The 19,256-nt window shown below is 41.9% G+C and overlaps 1 protein-coding gene and 1 long non-coding RNA gene across 2 annotated transcripts; one reads left to right on the forward strand and one right to left on the reverse strand.

Moving 5' to 3' along the window:
* Positions 1–115: 115 nt before the first annotated feature.
* Positions 116–16,360, reverse strand: LOC135237173 (protein-glutamine gamma-glutamyltransferase 2-like). Its single transcript, XM_064304000.1, has 13 exons — positions 16,279–16,360; positions 11,792–11,962; positions 10,691–10,933; positions 8,754–8,872; positions 8,159–8,287; positions 7,017–7,194; positions 6,470–6,605; positions 5,019–5,128; positions 4,242–4,484; positions 2,978–3,262; positions 2,314–2,477; positions 1,015–1,148; positions 116–523 (listed from the first exon to the last, which is right to left on the reverse strand). The coding sequence occupies exons 1-13, from the start codon at positions 16,286–16,288 to the stop codon at positions 364–366; spliced, it is 2,082 nt and encodes a 693-aa protein (XP_064160070.1). The 5' UTR covers positions 16,289–16,360; the 3' UTR covers positions 116–363.
* LOC135237176 (uncharacterized) lies at positions 14,188–19,223 on the forward strand. The gene is made up of 4 exons (XR_010324765.1): positions 14,188–14,785; positions 15,310–15,514; positions 16,239–16,366; positions 17,993–19,223. It is a non-coding gene; the product is annotated as an uncharacterized LOC135237176 (long non-coding RNA).
* The last annotated feature ends 33 nt before the right edge of the window (positions 19,224–19,256 follow it).

Here is a 19,256-nt window from a genome sequence, read left to right on the forward strand (position 1 = left end):
AAGGTCTCGTGATTGACTTTGCATTTGTCAAATGGATGCGTTGGTTCATTTGTTTTCACTAATATGTTTTGTGTGTTATGAATATTGTCAGGAATTATGATTCATGACGACAGTGCAGTGTTGTTATTCCAGCAGGTGGAATGACAGAATTTTTATTTTTTTTCTATGCAAGTAAAGGGGCTTTATTCCAGGTCTGAGCTTCTCATATAATCATCCACAGGCTACACGCTCATTACAAAAGCTGCAGAAAATAAGTAAAATCCATGTTTTTCCATCTTCCTCAACCTTCACAATAGAATAAAAGGATCTAACATTACATTGTAGCTTAGTCCCTTTATAGGGAATTAACAGCTTCCTTCTACCTTAGGCCCTGGAATAATGTTTAATATCTACGTTGCAGCTGGTTTTGATGTCCCGGAACTGGTCACAGTCAAAATCAGCCACCAGCTTCTTGGTTCCAGCTCTGTAGGGTGTAAAGGGTACCAGGACTCGAACCCGCAGGTCTGGGTCCAGAGACGCCAGCCTGCAGAGAAGCACACAGCAAATTCTTTAGAACTAAATCAACCCTGTTTTAATAGACTTTACACCGATAGAGTACATTCTGAATGAACACTGAATTATTCCACAAAGGCAGTAATGCTTCATAAAACCTGATTTTATCTGTGTTAAATTTAGTTATATTTCTTGTAGCAATATGCCATGGATATGAAAGTATACATAGTGTAAAGTGATAAATGAAAATTAATATTAGCATTGCCATAATATTTAATTCAGCTCAGTTTAATTTCACTCAAATTCTGCGTCCTGAAACCAATATCGATTCAAATTCAAGAACTGAATTCAGGAATCACCATGACATAAACTGTCGACAGGCAACAAAAATTTGGTTTGGTTTTCTTTTTCATTTCTGCTATAGCTGTTGCCAAGGTCATATTAATTTTTGTCCATTCCAGCAATCATATCAGTCAGATGAAACACTCTTGCTGTGTTGGAAACCGTGCAGCTGACACTCACCTGGATACTACTGATTTGCTCAATAAGCCACTGGCAGTGATGGTTATGGAGCAGTTAGTCAGGGCCACAGGTAAGGGGTTATCAAACCGGACCTCTGCCTGCAAGTCTCGGAACTGCACAGGATCTCCAGTGACCTGGAATGATTCCAGCGAGAAACGCTGTTTATAACTCTACCCATATTTCAAGCATGGGTACAGTTATAAATATTCATAAAAACAAATTCCATAAACCCAGTCATGTATGTGCCCGCCTTTGTTCAGTATCTGTGTCAGTGGAGTTAGTTGTGACATATTCACACGCCCAAATATCGGAGAGGCGCCCGCCAGCCATGCTGCTTTCTGACATTTATTCTGCTATGCTGAACACCTGCTCACCTGGGCAAAGGTGCAACAAGGCTTTGTTTGGTTGGTCTTAGGTATTACTGTGTTACCTGTTTTACTGTTTCCTCAATGTCCATTATCTTTATTCTGTTTTATTTGATCTACAGTATTAAAGTGCTTCGTGTGACAAATTTTCGTATTTTACAAATTTTCATATTTTTTAGTCGTTTAATAATAATCAAATTTAATTATTGCTAGTTTACAGCACTGTTGTTCGGCTTGCCACAATAGTAAGGAAGTACAGTAGCTTAATGTCTCCTCTGACCCAGAGTAATCTCCACTTACCCGGAGTACTATCTATCATACAGATAGTTTGCTGAGATTTGATGAGTTTTTTAGATTTTCGCTGAAGCTCACCTTGATGCAACGGGCCTCAAAAGACCCATATTTTTCAGGCCCTCAATGTGCCAAATATTTACATTCAAAAAGCTTTACAGCAACGTCTCTTTCCAAATGTACTGCCACGGTTACTCATGTACATCCACAGAGCTTAATTTCTGCACAGCTATCCATCCATTATCTATACATGCATGTTCTTGGTCAGGGTGGCAGGAAGTGCTGGAGCCTATCCCAGCATGCACTGGGCGAGAGGCATATCGCCAGTCCATCGCAGGGCACACACACCATTCACTCACCATTCACTCATACACTGGTACCAAGGGGCTATTTAGACTCTCCAATTAACCTAACCTGCATGTGTTTGGTCTGTGGGAGGAAACCGGAGTACCCAAATGAAACCCACGCAGACATGGGGAGAGCATGCAAACTCCACACAAAAATGCCCTGGCCGGGATTCGAACCAAGCACCTTGCTTGCTGGATTAGTATTATTATTATTTGAATCTGGTTCAGTGATGTCATCCCTGCAGTGTTTCAATAGCCCAGGATGTATCTTCAGTAGGAGAGTGCGCAGGACTCACAGTGATGCTGATGGGGGGATTTTCAGGTACAATGTTCTTCTCTGCCAGGTACACCACCTCAGTGTGCTGCTTGTCCTTGGCTACGGCTGTCACTTTGATGCTGTTGTTTCCCTGTATGTGACTCCCATATTTGGAGAAGGGAATCCGGAAAGGGACCGTCAGCTCTGCCAATCACAAACGAGAGCTTTTCACCTTTTAATCATGTTTTCATATGTTTGTGATGTAACATTCCTAAACAGCAAGCCTGAAATCCCATGTTAGTATGTGAGTGTACATAAGGTCACTGAAATGCTACACAAGCGTGATGTGTCTGTCAAGTTACTGAAATTCTACACTATCATGGTGTGTGTAAGGTTACTGAAATTTTACATGAACGTGTGTGTGTTTGTGCGAGAGTATGTGTGTGTAACGTTACTGAAATGCTACTGTAGCATGAGAGTGCGTAAGGTAACTGAAATGCTACTGTAGCATGAGTGCGTAAGGTAATTGAAATGCTACTGTAGCCTGAGAGTGCGTAAGGTAACTGAAATGCTACTGTAGCATGAGAGTGCGTAAGGTAACTGAAATGCTACTGTAGCGTGAGAGTGCGTAAGGTAACTGATATGTAATGCTAGAGTGGATGCAAAAGGCAACCGTGTTCAGGACAGCAGAAAAGTTTTTTTACCTTTGTCTGGCAGGGCCTGTACTTCCTTTTCTTCACTGCAGATGTCAGATTTAAGTACACCGTTATACAGCATGACCTGGGCGTTGACATTGAGCACCAGATCACGCAGCGTGGGGCTCTGCAGTCGGATCACCAGGTCGATGTCCTTGCCGTTGATTGGCTTGCTCTGCTCTTCGATCTTGACTGAGATTTTGGGAGGGGGTGGCGCTGGGGCTGGCTCTGGTTCGCTGAGTTTTTCAGATCTCCTCACTGCTTCTCTGAACGCCTCCCTTTCCTTCTCTGTACCTAATGTTCACAGAAAAACTTCCATCAGCCATCTTGGTGTAGTATTCAAACTCTCAAATCAAATTTAGCACACATTTTAGGGTACTAAAAATATCCCACAATGCACTGTGATACATATCTAGAAAGAAAACATGGTCACTAAGGTCTACTTAGTGACCTATATAGACATTCACTAGATGGGGCAGGGGCGGAGGTATAGGCAGGGGCAGCTCCTCCCGGACCTGTGGGTTGGGAGGACCCATGATCCTCTCACGGAGAGCTAGCCGAACATAAATAAGTCCGTTCATGCAGGGGCCCTTGCGTTTGAGACCCTTATTAAACATCAGAAAAACATATGTTTATCTTCCAACTGCCATCTGTTTTATGTATTGTTCAATAAGCAAACTTATCTCAAACGCTGTTATGCTTTCTTTGTACAATAGTCTGCGATCAGGTGAAACAGTATTCAGAGTACTATTACTAATTATAGTTTCTCTGAGATTTTATGAGTTTTCTAGAAATCTACTGCAGCTCACCCTGGCACAAGGGACCTTCACGGGTCGCTAGCTTTTGTGGCGTCCAGGCAGCAAAAATTACATTACAAAAACTGAACGATGTCTCTTTCGAAATATAATGCCCCGGCTGCTTACGAACATCCACAGAGCTTAATTTGTGCTTTCTACGAAGTATGCCAACTCTGCATATCCGCACAAAGTCGCAACCAAAGCACGCCAGTGTTCCGGGGCGTTTTGTCAATGTTGTTTTGAAAAGAGGCAAAACTCAACAAAGGAGATGTTTCAGAAAGCTGACATTGTTTCTTTTGCAGGGGGGATCTGTACATTTCCTTTGTTATGGGCTAATGTATCATACGTGACACAGAGGTGACAGGTGAATCATTCTTATCATTATATCATTCAAATACTGATAATTGACAGGAGGATCCTTTTCATGCAGAATGACAGTAAATCCACAGTGAGGAATCCCATTTCCTCTGGCTTACCTTCCGGATACTTGTATTTTGCAGTGATGTCAAGTCGTTTGTCACTGCCCACTGATTTAGTGCTGATGTTCTGACCCACTAACTTTGTTTCCGTCATGATCCTCTTCTGTGACCCGTCGGCCATGATTAGCCAAGTGACCCGGTCCGCATTGACCTCGGCGAAGACGAAAGGCAGGTCGTACTTCAGCTCTGTGTGTCCTTCACATATAGCCTTCACTGGAGCTGGGCCACAGCAGTGTACCCCTGGGGTACAGGGAGAAAGAGAGAGGGACTGAGCCAGTGTACCCCTGGGGTACAGAGAGAAAGAGAGAGGGACTGAGCCAGTGTACCCCTGGGGTACAGGGAGAAAGAGAGAGGGACTGAGCCAGTGTACCCCTGGGGTACACAGAGAGAGAGAGGGACTGAGCCAGTGTACCCCTGGGGTACAGAGATAGGGGGACTGAGCCAGTGTATCCCTGGCATATACAGTGTGAGTGGCTGCACAGCCACCATATTCAGACAGGTTTGGGCTGGTAATGCATTAGCCTAGCTACGCACATAGTGGTCTGCTAAGTACCTACTGGGTCTGGTAAGGCATTAGCATAGCTAAGGACCTACTGGGTCTGGTAAGACGTTAGCCTAGCTAAATACCTACTGAGTCTGTTGATCCATTAGCATAGCTAAGGACCTACTGGATCTGGTAATACGTTAACATGACTCTGTATCTGCAGCATGTTTGGAGCCCAAGTTCTGAATGTACTGATTTCTAGACAGTGCAGGATGGGAAATGGACCGTACCTTCACTCAGCTCCTGAGGGGTGGGGTCCAGAACCTGCCAGCCATCATAAAGTGGTTTTCCAGGGAGATCAGGACGTCTCATCCAACCTTCTACCCACACATGATAGTTCCTGTGTGCATACAGACCAGAGATCAGATCAAGAGGGTTCAATTAATCAATTAATCAATCAATCAATCCTCTTTCATCTAAAATGGCATTTATACCAACAAACTCAAGTTGGATATAGATTTGGAACATAGTGGGCAGGAGTTTAACCCATTGAAGAGTACGTTTTTGGAATGTTTTTTTTCAAAATTCTAAGTCAGTGCTCTAGAACTCCATTGCTTTTAGTAGTGATTGTTACATCAGCAGTAGAATGTTCAGTGAAGAACATTCTAATCACATATTTGCAATCTTACATCTTAAAGGGTTAATGAGAGGCTAAAAAGTTATTTTTGAGTCTTCATTTAAAGACCAAAGCAATTTCTATTTCTGGCATGTAACAGACAGTAGATCAGTTGGAATATTTAATAATCCTACATAATAATAATAGGTACATGTATGGCAGGTATTACTGTGGGGATGGGCACCCAAAGTGGTCCCAGCCTTGGCTAAATTTCACAAAAGTGAAAACATAAGAGGATGTTAAAGCACCGTTCTGAGGTTCACCATTTGAAGCAGAAATGTGAAACCTCTCAAATTCCCCCTGCAGCTGGACCATCCTCCTCCTCCTCCTCCTCTATCTTAGGTTAGACATACAGTGCTGTGAAAAAGTATTTGCCCCCTTCCTGATTTCCTGTAGAATTGCATATTTAAACAAAATGGCTAATGAGCTGAAACTGACACAGGTTAAAAAAACTCCTGCATAGTATGCCTTTAAATTAGCGTGTGTGATGGTGATACCACGTAGCTACGAGGAGCAAACAAAAGCCTTCCTTTGTCGCTCCCATGTATAAGGTACCTCCTGGCGTATGGCCCTTCCCTGTAATATTAATGTAATCTGGTCCCATGATCGTTGCCTTCGTTTACTGCTGTATGCTGCTGAATTTCTTTTATGCTTTTTGTTGTAAAGCATATTATTTATTTTATTGATATTTATTCTTTGTTGGTATACATTATATTTTGCTTTTTACAATATTTACAATATTGCTGCTGAAAATTGTACACTTGCTATGTTCTGTTCTGAAAAATTGTCTTTTTTCCTCCAAATATCAAAACGTATTGAACAATATCAATAAAGCATTTGATTGTTAAAGCTGTATCAATAGTGGTATCGAATCGATAAAATCCTGATAATGCCTGTCCCAATATTCTAAGTTAAGTTTCCTGTTAAGTGCATAATCTCAGAACTGAGAGGAGTTCCTCACAGCCAAGGCCAAGCGATTCATTCAAACTTGTGTATGAGAAACAAGTTAGTTGAATGTGGACAGGATTTGCGATTGATAACCTGGCAGGAAATTGTGGAACTCACCATATACTGTCTTCGCTCTCCTTGGGTTGCACACCATGGTCAGAGTAGTATTCATCGATCAACAGATTTCCATGCGTATCATGAGCAGACAAGAAATTTGTGACCACACGACAGGGGATTCCCAAGCACCTCAGGACTTAAAAAAATAAAATCCATATAGAAAATAGATTGAGAGGTAAAAGTTACAGTCTGACCAGTTAAAATGACAGGGTTATCATTAACAGCATATTTAAAATGACCGGGTTACCAGTGTATTTAAAATGGCAGCATTATTCGTGTAATTGAAATGGCAGGGTTATCACTGTATTTAAAATGGCAGCATTTTCTGTGTATTTCTGTAGAGTGACTGGGCCAGTGGAGCATCATGTCCTTGAGTTTGAGAGCAAGTTAGAAGCATGTTGAGAGTTTGTTAAGAGCATGTTGAGAGTTTGTTAAGAGCATGTTGAGAGTATGTTAAGTGCATGTTGAGAGTATGTTAAGAGCATGTTGAGAGTATGTTAAGAGCATGTTGAAAGTATGTTGACAGCATGTTGACAGCTTCCCTCACCTGTGCACATGACCCCACCGAACACCCAGCACTGGCCATATTTGACGGGGTGGTAGTCAGACTCCTTCCACTTCCTCAGGATGTCCACGCTGCCGTTCCAGTGCGATGGAGACACTCCGCCCCAAAAGGAATTGCTCCAATTGCCCTCTAGCACGCCTCTGTCATCATTACTGTTGATCTGACGAAGAGAAGCAAGTGGCTTTATTTCACATTCATATTCATACACACAGAGACTGGGAGGTCTTTGCAAGTCTCTAAACCCAGACTGTAAGACCTGGAGAGATCTCAGAAGTCTGCACAGGCCCGATTTTCTAAAATCCACACCAACCGACTCCCGCAGCTTTACTTGTCGCACTCACCAATGCCAAGACCTATAAAAACACTCTCTTATAGGCTGGATTCAGTTACAGTTTAATACATTCACTTCCCTTGCTCTGTTCCCTTGAGTGAGCCATTTTGTGGCAAAATTTATGGCGTGCAACAAATGAACTTAACAGGTGTGACGCTTTCATTTTTTCACACGACACTTTTCAAAAGGGTTGTACGACAAAGTATAAATCAGGCTTTAGGGTATAGAGGGGTGGTTGTAAGGGTATAGGGGGGTATGTTATGGTGTAGAGGGGTGTGTGTAGGGTTGTGTATGCGGATGGTGTGTTAGGCTGTTGGGAGGTGTGTAGGGTGTAGGGGTGTGTGTGTAGGTTGTTTTGGGGTGTGTGTTAGGGTGTAGGGGTGTGTGTATAGGTTGTATTGGGGTGTGTGTGTTAGGGTGCAGAGGGGTGTGTGTGTAGGTTGTAAAGGGGTGTGTGTTAGGGTGTAGGGGTGTGTGTATAGGTTGTATTGGTTTGTGTGTTAGGGTGCAGAGGGGTGTGTGTGTAGGTTGTATTGGGGTGTGTGTTAGGGTGTAGAGGGGTGTGTGTAGGGTTGTGTGTGAGGGTGGTATGTGTTAGAGTACAGAGGGTTGCGTGTGTTGATCGTATTGGGGTGTGTGTTAGGGTGCAGAGGGGTGTGTGTGTAGGTTGTATTGGGGTGTGTGTTAGGGTGTAGGGGTGTGTGTGTAGGTTGTATTGGAGTGTGTGTTAGGGTGTAGAAGTGTATGTGTAGGTTGTATTGGGGTGTGTGTTGGGGTGTAGGGATGGATATACCATAGCGCTGACCACTCTGCTGACATAGATGGGGTTGCAGCGTGCAGAGAAATCCTCGGCTGCGTTCTTCTTACATTTGGGGTTGAGGTCCAGCATTTTTAAGCAGATGTCAAGGATGTCAGCTTCAAACTGAAAGCATCAGAAAGATCTCTCATCACAGAGTACAGTGGACACATATTTACTGGCTTCTGAAGGGATGTTATAGGCTGTTATATAAATCTATAATGTGACATATGCAAGAGCTGTCAGGCCAGTCTGTGATTGCTTCAAAGCAAAGTGATTTGGGAAGGTATCTTCCAAACAACAACTCTTTTTATTCATAAATTTGGCACCCAAAGTTCATGCACAAACCCCACTGCCGAATCAGCAGAGTGTGGGCATCCACAGTTCTCCAGTTTTGCCCCAGGCGGCACTGGCAGAGTCTGGATTCGATCCAGATCCATGGGGTTCATCCATGCACTACAGCATGGTGCCTTACCTGAATGAGCTACCCAGCAGCCCTTTAAGAACTACAGGTGTTTTGATATGTCAGCAGGCATGGTCACATCTGTGCTGGTGTCAATGCAGGAAGTCTTATGTATTCAGGCTCCATTACCTGTCCAAAATCCCAGGCCAACTCATGAATGTAGTCACTTGCTCCTCTGAATATCAGGCCATGTTCATTCATCACATACTCCTGCCTTTCCTTTTCATCGGCCAAGTGCACCCAGTCCTCTGTGAATGCACACAGAATGGCGTTAATATGCACTTGTACACACTGCATGGCTTTAATGAACACTTATACACACTGTGCCACTCTAATAAGCGCTTATACACACAACACAGCTTTAATAAGGGCTTATACACACAACACAGCTTTAATAAGGGCTTATACACACAACACAGCTTTAATAAGGGCTTATACACACAACACAGCTTTAATAAGGGCTTATACACACAACACAGCTTTAATAAGGGCTTATACACACAACACAGCTTTAATGAGGGCTTATATGCAGGCAAAGCGGAATTTTCCGAAACGATACTTCCGTTATACTCCTCCCTATTAAATAAAGCGGTGAAAGCTAAATATAAGCAGACTATTTAGCATTTAAGTCTGAGTTTGAAGTATGTGTTTCAGGGTTTAACTATATTGCAATGAATGAGGAAATTTCAATGATTAAAATGTCCTGTTTTGTGTTTTTAGATCGCCAAAATAGTCTAAAACTCCATGTCCCATAAGGCCTCCCTTTTCACATCGACAAAATTTCCTCAACTGAACCTTTCTCATGCCACCGCCGGCAGGGGTTTCTGTTGTGATCTGTCTTCTGACTTACGAAATTTAAAAATCCGATTTAACCACAATTTTAAAATGGCACTCAAAATTTCACAAGTTAACTCTTTTTTGACAGAAAGTCTGGCATCGGTAGCCTACCAAAGACAACCTGCAGCCAATGTCAAGCACGATGAGAAAAAACCCCATGGGCGCGATTGTTTTGGTGCGTCCCAAGAGGCCGACCAGCCGAGGACAGATAAGGTCATATTTGTTGTATTTGGTACTCAAATCTGCCTGTTCGCCCCTAATACAATATGTTTTAAGAAGTAATGAAAAGCTGCACATTGATTGTTTGCTGATGATGTGGAGCCTTGTAATTTGTGGTTTCAGAATACTTTATTTGCTTCTATGAAGCTGTCACTGTTGCCGTCTATGATGAAATGCGCCAGCATAGCAGTAGGGAAGAGTGAGGAAATAACAGTTTTCGTATTCTGAAAATATTACTAGAGATCAATTAATTTTTCACATCCCTACAACCTACATCCCTTGGCTAATTGGATACTTAATTTCTGTTAGAGAAAAGGAGTGTGATACTGAAAATGTGCTTGGTAGCAGGCTTTGCTGGAGTACTGGCAAGCTAAGCGAGTTGAGAGCGAGTGTCTGCATACAAGGTCAGCTAAAAGCTTTCATGTTTTGTTTGCAGTGAAAACGAACTGCTTCTTTTCATTAAAATATATGGCACTGGAATACTTGTGTTCTCATTCTGCGAGTGCAGACGTTATACACACAGCACAGCTTAAATGAGCGCTTATACACTGAGTGCCACTTTAATGAGTGCTTATACACACAGCACAGAATTAATAAGCGCTTAAACACAGTGCACAGTTGTAATGAGTGTTTATACACAGTGTGGCTTTAATGAGTTCTTATACACACAGCACATCTTTAATGAGAGCTTATACACCCAGTGCCAGTTCAATAGGGGGTTATACACACAGCACAGCATTAATGAGAGCTTATACACACAACACAGCATTAATGAGAGCTTATACACACAGTGCCAGTTTAATGGGGTTATATACAGAGCACAGCTTAAATGAGTGCACAATTGCACGTTAGTGCCTGCTTCAGGATTTCATGCCAACTTCTGAAACTACATTGGTGTTTAAAGCCATTTCGAAAATTAAAGTGAGGTAGCTGGGTATAGAAATAAGCAGAGTTGTTTATCCCTGACGTGTTTCTGGAAAATTCTTTGCACAGAGAGACAGCACACTCACCTGCACACCAAGGGTTAAACAGGAGGACAAAGGCCCCAGCCCTGTGGCCCACGGTCATATTGGGGTTCGTCGTCACAGAGAGGGTGTACTCCCCAATGCTGGCATCCGCCGGGCTAGTGATGGCCAGGGTGACTGATGTAGCGGAAGTCTCCTGGACCTTAGCATCCCAGGACTTATTTGCCAGACTTTTCCGTGAGACACCAAACACACACTTGGTCCCTAAATCTTCCGAGGGCTTGGGTCCTGGATCATAAAAGCACAATATTAGTTTGATTTATTTTTTTCCCCCTATTTTCAGTCAGTTGTGCGATTGGCTTATGGTGAGAATTTCCCAAACTTCGATTCTTCTAGTGTTCCAAACAAATGGAAAAACGGAATGACGCCTGCTCACTTAATGGTAACAACATGTGATGGTTATCATTTACTCATGAAACAACATCAGGGAGGATACCTGTCAATAACAGTTTTAAAATGTTTGGAATGTAAGTATGGGCATGTGGCAACACAGTGGCAACTTGTTGCAACTTGAACAAGTAACATTCCAAGGATATTTATCCTCTTTTCTGGGTGAAAAAATAATTCATTACACTTTTCCGTGTCAATGAGTCTACAAAATAGTATAAAACTATTTGTAATTGTTCTCCAGATAATTAAGCATGTGCTGTCTGTCCAGCTGATTAACTTCAGTGATCCGGTGAGCTGGAAGCCCTTGTTTTTTCTCAGAGTTAATGATCCTCTATCCACTGTGCTAATATATTTTACATCCCCGGTCCAGATTACAGATAACTATACAGCTAGTCAGTGTAGTATTTCTGACTTTGCCATCAACATCTCAAATACAACTACATTTAAAAAGAGACCTGTTTATACCTGAGTGTCTTTTCTGTGAGTCTGTACATGACACATCGTCAGTAACCATTCCCTCCACGGATGAGCATCAGCCTTACATCTCCCTAACAAACCACACTTCCAGAAACCATCAGGGACTAAGGCCGTGACCGTAAGTTCCTTTATGAAGGGGCTAATGGCACACAGCAGAGTAGATACCATCAATAGCACCATTTCTTGCTCATCACTAAAGAGCAGAGAGTGATTGCACACCTGTTTGGACGGTGAGTTCCAAGGAGTCAGGCTTGAGGCTTCGGGCACTGCTGGAGTGGAGAGTAAGCAGGAAGGTCTGCCCTCGCCTGACGATCAATCGCTCTGTAGACATTTTTTTTGTCTTGTGGGCCTCATTGTTCTTCTCACAGAGGAGATCCACTTTGGAGAGATCTAAAACACAGAATACAACTCATTATTAGAGCCACAGATCTGTCTGACAAACACAAATCAACTTATGGTCAGTGCCATAGATCACTCTACAACGCACAATCCCACACGTCATTAAATTAGTCATTTGTGTCCACAACTCTGGAATTACGCATATTTGGCCAAAAATTAATAATTTGTTCCCTTGTTTAAATTTAGCTATTCTTAAATAATGCCTTCCATTTCCATCTCTCTGGTTATGGCAGCACCTCATGTTTGGTATTGTGCAGTGTTCCGAGCATGCAGTGTCAAGAGACCAAAGAGAGGAAAAGGGAGGAAATTGGAACCAATATCTGAGAAAATGTAACACACTTATATAATTACCATTTTGTGGGAACAAAGGAAGTAATCTGATGGCCAAATGACTAATTCAGGGGAAGAAAATTAGTAATTTGAGAACACCATTTAGTAATTTGAGGGCACATTGATAATGTGGGAGAACAAATTCAGTAATTTGACTGTAAGAATAACTAATTTGATGTAACTAATTGGTAATTTGAGGGCATCAAAATTCTAGGAGGCAATTTATAATTTGAGGGAATAACAGGGCGTTCACACCGAGCAACTCGGTTGATGGGTTCATAGCAGAGACTGTAAAAAATATGGACAAAGCTACTGTGACGTCACCCATTGACTCTCCGTGGGTCTCCGAAAATACGTTTTGAAGCTCAATGGCGGGCGCGGCCATTTTGGAGTTGGAGCCAAAACCACAGAGTTTAAAAGCCGCTCTGTGATTTTTACAATTTGATTGACAGTCCGGTGCGGAAAAGCCCATCAACCTGAACGAGGCTAGCTGACTGTCTGCCGTTATGTTTTAAAATATATTATCAGATGTTTACGGAGTTTAATTTCCATCCGTGACTGTACTGTCATGTAATCACGTTATATGTATGACATTAAAAATACAATTAGGCTATGTTCAGTTATCTTCAATTCATGTTTCTCAGCAAAACGAATATGCTTAACTAGCATATCAGCTTGCCAGTGAGCTAGGTAGGCTATCCGTGGTTAGCTCACGCATTAGCAATATGAACCACAGGGGAAGAACATTGACTACACTGATGGTCAATCAATCGGAGATGTGTAGGCTACTGGTGATTTGACTAGGCTAATTTTCGTATAACTGTCTGGTAGATCTGCTGTTAACCGAGCAAGTTATCGTCGTAGGTTTTCGCCAGTCAGTTAATGAGCCAGTAACTGCTACTACTAGCTACTCCATCGCCGTTTGTGGTGTTCACTTGCTGGGTGACGCTAGCTGACCGATCGTTCGCAAATCACTTTCTACCGAATAAAAATTAACACTGTCAGCGGTTATTAACAAATCTACCAAGTATTTTAATAACTGATCTGCAGGCGTGTAAATATGACAACGCACTTTGTACAGCAAGTTTTCCACCTGGTGCATGAAGACAAAAATAATGTAGCCTACGTTGAATTTCTAATTATTATTAGGCTATCGTTTTTTTCTTGTAAATCATCAAAACCAATGGAGAAAAGCCAATATACGCAAGGAGCCCCCAGAACCGATTCTGAGAACCACTGTCTTAAATGCCTAGCTTGTCGGTCTCTTAAATGCTAAAAACATATTCCTTTCTAAATGCCAAGATGGTTAATTTCGTTAAATTCTGTGTGTGTGATTTCAGCAAATGAACCTTGAGACTCTTAATTCGCTTTGTGAAACTGAAAAAGCGTTTATCCCAAAATCGGGATTATAGTAGCTTTGTCACATGCTTGAAGCATGGCCCAGGTAGACATTTACGGAATGTACACGACTGACAAGCCGCCAAACACGTTTGACAGATTGAATGTTTGCCGGTTAAGGTTAGCTAGCTAGTCAAACGGCTTGGTAGCCGAAGTTGCGAACTGTTTTAGCACAGGCTACTGCTGGTTTACCAAATATAGCAGGCTGATTACGCTTTCTGCCGAGTAATTATTTGGTTAAGTAGGCTAAAGGAAATAGTAAAAATGACTCGGCTACCGAAAAACTTAAGAGGAGGATTATTTTATGGTCGTCTAGTGCAGCTGTAAATAGCACACGCCATAATGAAATCACCACGAAATGGGATGCCTGCATTTTCAGACTTAGCACAGGCGGACCGTAGCCGGAGCCGCAATGGCAAGGCCAAGAAGCGCCACCGCCCACCCCAGTGACCATAGACTGTGGCCCCTACTGTAGCATAGTACTCCGAAGTAATCCGGAAGTGACGCAAGCTGTACCTCATTGGTCCAGAACAAATATTGGCCCTGTGCCCAAATGATGCAATAAATCATAAAATAGACCCATGGACAGTCATAAGACGAATAAAATACACCTATTATGACTATTTGTTCTTGTGAGAAAAAATTAGTGGCTTTGTATTTTTATTGCATTTGTACCGTAGACTTACATGGAAACCGGATATGAAAACACCTATACTGGAGCCATCCGTAGTGGCGCTAGTGAGCAACCAGGAACTACAACACCAGGAAATGAGCTTCAAAAACGAAGTCTGGTTTTGGCCGCTTGGTTCATAGACATATGTCTATGGATGAGTTGCTCAATTTTACAAGGCTGAGGGAGGGGCCGGAGCTTCCCATTGTATCCTCTTAGCGGTCTCGTGCAACTACACATTATTTAGAAATAACCAATAATAATCATAAAAGACATATATTTGACATGTAGCCACATATCATCTCCTTTTGTTTCTATAGTTATGTCAGACACTTATAAATATTTGTTATTTGTTGCAGCGGATGTTGAGAGCCAGTCAGCAGCTCAGCCGGAGAGTGCAGAGCAGCTAGCTTCAGGTTTGTGCAGGGCAGCACAGGGTTGATGATACTGGCTATACATGATGCAGCTAATTGTGATTAACTAAAATTAGGCTATTAGCGAGCTAAAATTAGACTTAGAAGTGTAACGTCGGCAAAATAAAATTATTTGTGATGCCAGCTCAGTAACGTTCGTACAGCTAACGTACGCTAACTACGTTAGCTAGCTAGCTAACGCAACCATGAATAGCTGTTGTAGCTTAATACATTTCTTTATTTTAATCTGGTAGTGAGTTGGACATTTGATAAGGGTTGATCCAACAATTACTCTGCATATAAACAAATTTGGTGATTTAATTAATTATTGATATATTCAATGATAATTAACAAATTAAATTGAATACATTTAGTTTACACTGTTGGATAAGTGAGTGGTTTTGCTACAGTTGCTGCAGTTGTGTTCGGTATTCAGACTGCTGGACATCAAACGAGGGGTTCAGTGGTTAAAATAGCAGGATTCAGAAAATCCAACATATTTGATTTAATCCTCACTTCACTGACAGAAGCAACATCACCAGATAGTCCTTGACCTGGAATCCCCAGGGAAAAGGGAACAGAGGTACATCAAGGAACAACTGGATAAGTTCAACAGAAACAGAAATACTGGGGATACACCTGGACAAAGCTAGACAAGATGGCCCAGAAAAGGGTCAGGTGGTGGTCGTACAAGGATGACCTAGAATCTCCACAGGAGATAACCGGGGTTAAGTGAATGTATTTATGTATTTTAACTTTGTATTTTCAGTAATAGTATAATTATAATAGCATGTGTATTCAGCTAGCTTATTGTGTGCAGGTGTAATGTATTCAAATGTATTAAATTACTTTTATTATAGTAATTGCATCAATTTATGTATTAGTATTTTAGTGGCACTTAAAAAAATCCTACATTACAGCTGACAAGCCACTGACAATCCTTTATCAGTATTTATTCATTATTGCAGGAAAAAACCCAATTTGAATATAAGAGATCGTATGTGCAACATAAGCTCCAACTTCATAATGACAGAATTAGCTAGCTAGCTAATGCTAGCTTAAAAATGTTTTTGAGGTGCATTCAGGTAACTAAGCCTGACTGTGTGAACACAAGGAAGAATGCTTTGGATGCTTTCCAGTAGAAAGGCTTTCTGACAAATCCAGCCTGTTTATTTCAGCAGGAAATAGAATCAAAGGCATCTTATGAAAAAAGGTTAAAAAACGAGTAATGTCAATATAAGTTGACTAACAACGGCCAAAGCAGTGTTTTTAGAGTGCAGTACTGATATGGTGACAAGAATAATTCTTATATGAATGGTAACAGGTTAACAACAACAACAATAATAACAATAATAAATTATAGTATTATTATTTGAAATCTGTCATAATGGTAATAATGCATTTAATTTTAACAGTTTTTGAAAAGGCTTTTTTGAAATGCAGTGCTTTCATACAGAACTTTGTCTGGAAGCTGGATGTAGCCGTAGTTCACTCACCAGAGGTCATCTTGGGGCAGCAGTGCTGGAGAGTCAGTGTCTTCTCTCTAAAGCCACTCTTCTCTCTGTGGGATGCCTCAGGGACTGGGTAAGGATGCTGGGTCGTGGATGTCTTTAATATGTGCGTAACCCTGCCCCTTTTAGGGTTGGTCGCTAAAGCCCTTTTGGCTTCATTCAAAGTTAAACTGGTTGTGTAGTATTTTAGGAATGCTTGTACGTATCTTCTGCCTACATGACGAATTGAAAACGGTTTTTTTTTTCTTCTTGTTTTGTGTGAATTTGACATCCTGTCGCTGCACTGTTTAGGCCTATCTGTCAGCAAGGCAATCATTTTTTCTTATGATGCAGTATTTAACAGGGGAAGCCTGCGGCAGCTCTCAAACAATATGAATTTGACACAGCAGTGTAACGCTTGGAAATGAAGCATGGCAGCTTTTAACATAATGCACTGCTCTCTAGGTTTATTTGTCTCTGTGATATTCGGTCCGCTAGAGAAGCAGATTGACCTCGGCAACACTGTCCAGTTTTTCCTGCGGAATTGATCTCTTGGTGTGGTGGTGGGTGTCTGAAGGGGGTGGGGGGGCGTTTAGCAAAGGCTAAACTATGAAAACATAACCTCTTGAGACTTCTTAAAGGTTTTTTTTAAATATCTAAATCTATCTTTTAGCTCTGACAAGCTCTTGATACAAGGAATAGCAGTTTGCAAGAGGAGCTGAAAAGTAGTTTTAGATGTACTTTAAAACCATAAAAGGTTTGTTAACCCTTGTATTGTTTGTAAATATTGAAGCAAAATAGGCCTGTATTTTGAGTTATGGTGGGGTGAGAACAATTAAAATAGCACATTGTCCATCTAGAAGTTCTGTCTTCAAGAATAGAGAACTATATAACCAAAATTGATACTCAAGAAAAGTTACATATTGCATTCTGCTACTCTTCTGCTAAATTAACTCAATTACCATGACAAAACAATACTTAGTTAGAATGTTTTATCTTTTTATTTAACAATATAATTTGAGCTGGGTCCACATTCAAAGCCCTCTCTCTCCGTCTCTCTCACACTCAGTAACAGAGTTTACATGCATTGTCCATGCAAAAAAAAGGACAAAGTGAGAAAAATGGCTTTAAATGTTCTGTTCTGTTACATTCTAATTCTACTGAGAAGCAAGATACAAAAATTTCCAAACTAACTTAGATGCTTGACTAATGTATTTTTTATTAGCTAGTGTTATGTGTATTCATTTCTGGACCTAGATTTGACCTAGATTACTGTGGCTGTCTCACAACCAGGTAACACTGGTGAGCCCCAGCGTGGGTATACCATCTGTATCGGTGTTAGGTAAAAGTTTGTGTTATTGGCGTTAGGTGTGTGTTGTATGTATTGGTGTTAGGTGTGTGTCATGTATAGGTTTGTTTGTATTGATGTTAGGTGTGTGTAGCGTGTGTTGATGTCAGGTGTGTGTAGTGTACTGGTGTGTGTATTGGTGTTAGGTGTGTGTAGTGTGTGTATTGGTCTTACGTGTGTAGCGCACTGTTGTATCTATTGGTTTTATAGGTGTGTACTGTGTACCGTGTACTGTGTATTAGTGTTAAGTGTGTGTAGTGTATACATGGGTGTTCAATGTACTGCCTCTCTGGGATACTGAAGGGAAACTGGCCTTTTGTAGGAAGGCAGCTAATTATCTGAATGTGCTTCAGTTGCTCTTCTTGCTTCCAGATATCCGCCTGCCCGATTCAATAATTGGCCTCTCTTGGAGCTGTCGAGGCTTGAGTTGGGAGCAGGGGTGCTGAATTTTCCCCTAGTCCCACTGATGTTGGCCATGGTGCTGAACTCCTCTGCTGTGGAACCAGGACAGCAGGTGTATGTGGACTAGGATGGAGATTTTTATCCCTGCACACAGTTCCCCCCTTCACCTTTCCGTCCAGCGGGTCAATAGCGAATTCGGGAGGGTGCATGAGTATTACCATGTTGGGCCCCTGGACAATGCACCACCTGAAAGCCTGCAGTGAGAGGAACTTGCGAGTTACCCTGGTGTTGTCCTTTTTCCATCCACTGCTAAGGATCATGGTCCAGCACCAGGGTACACCTCAATACCAGCAGGTAGTACTGGAGGGAGGGGAGAGCCCACTTAATGGCTAGGGCCTCTCTCACCACTGCTGTATACCACAACTTGCTGGGGCAAAGTTTGGAAGATGATGTGGTATTCTTCCAAAGCAAACTCCTCAGAAGGGACCATCCCCAACCTAGTTTTAAGAATCACTATTTAGGGGTCACTTTCAGTTACCCTTTTAGTGGGCCAGCACTCTGAATACTGAACCCAGAATATCAACCTTAACAGTTCTTTAGACGGAATTTTTAAGGTCTGCTGATACATAGTGCAAGCACAGCAGAAGTGCTGAACATCACAATGGAGCCCAGGCCAGTGGAATTAGTCGACCACATGTTCCAGTGTCTTCTGTCCCAAGTGAGGGTGCAGGATATGAGAATAGTCACATTTTTAGCTCAGTAGTCTGTTGTACTAATATTATACTCAACAGGCTACAGTAAAAGATTGCAGTATTATTATATATAAAAACAGAAATACCACACAGCAAAATCTTTCCAAAATCCTGTATGCATTTCAGCAAACGCAGTTGGGTACGTAAAGTGTTCTTCATGCAGAACACAATAGAAAAATAGGCTGGGCTGCATCCTGTCTTCAGGTTCTGCCTAGCCACAGGACCTGGTTAACATCACAGGCAATGTTCTCCCTGGTCAAGCAGCAGGGGAGGCATCGCCTGGCATGATGGATCCAGCCCTGGTATGTGTCTACAGCTATATCGCCACACGCCTTCTCCATTAGTTGTAGAAGGGGCAATCGCATTTGGGGAATGCGGTCAAAGACCTTCCACCGCCATGCCGAAAAACTTTTTAATGGGACTGAGAAATTGAGAATGGGGGGGAGGGGGATAAACAACAGAAAATTGTGAGTGGTCAATGG

Source organism: Anguilla rostrata, chromosome 13 (genome assembly GCF_018555375.3).
Source record: "Anguilla rostrata isolate EN2019 chromosome 13, ASM1855537v3, whole genome shotgun sequence".
Lineage (NCBI taxonomy): Eukaryota > Metazoa > Chordata > Actinopteri > Anguilliformes > Anguillidae > Anguilla > Anguilla rostrata.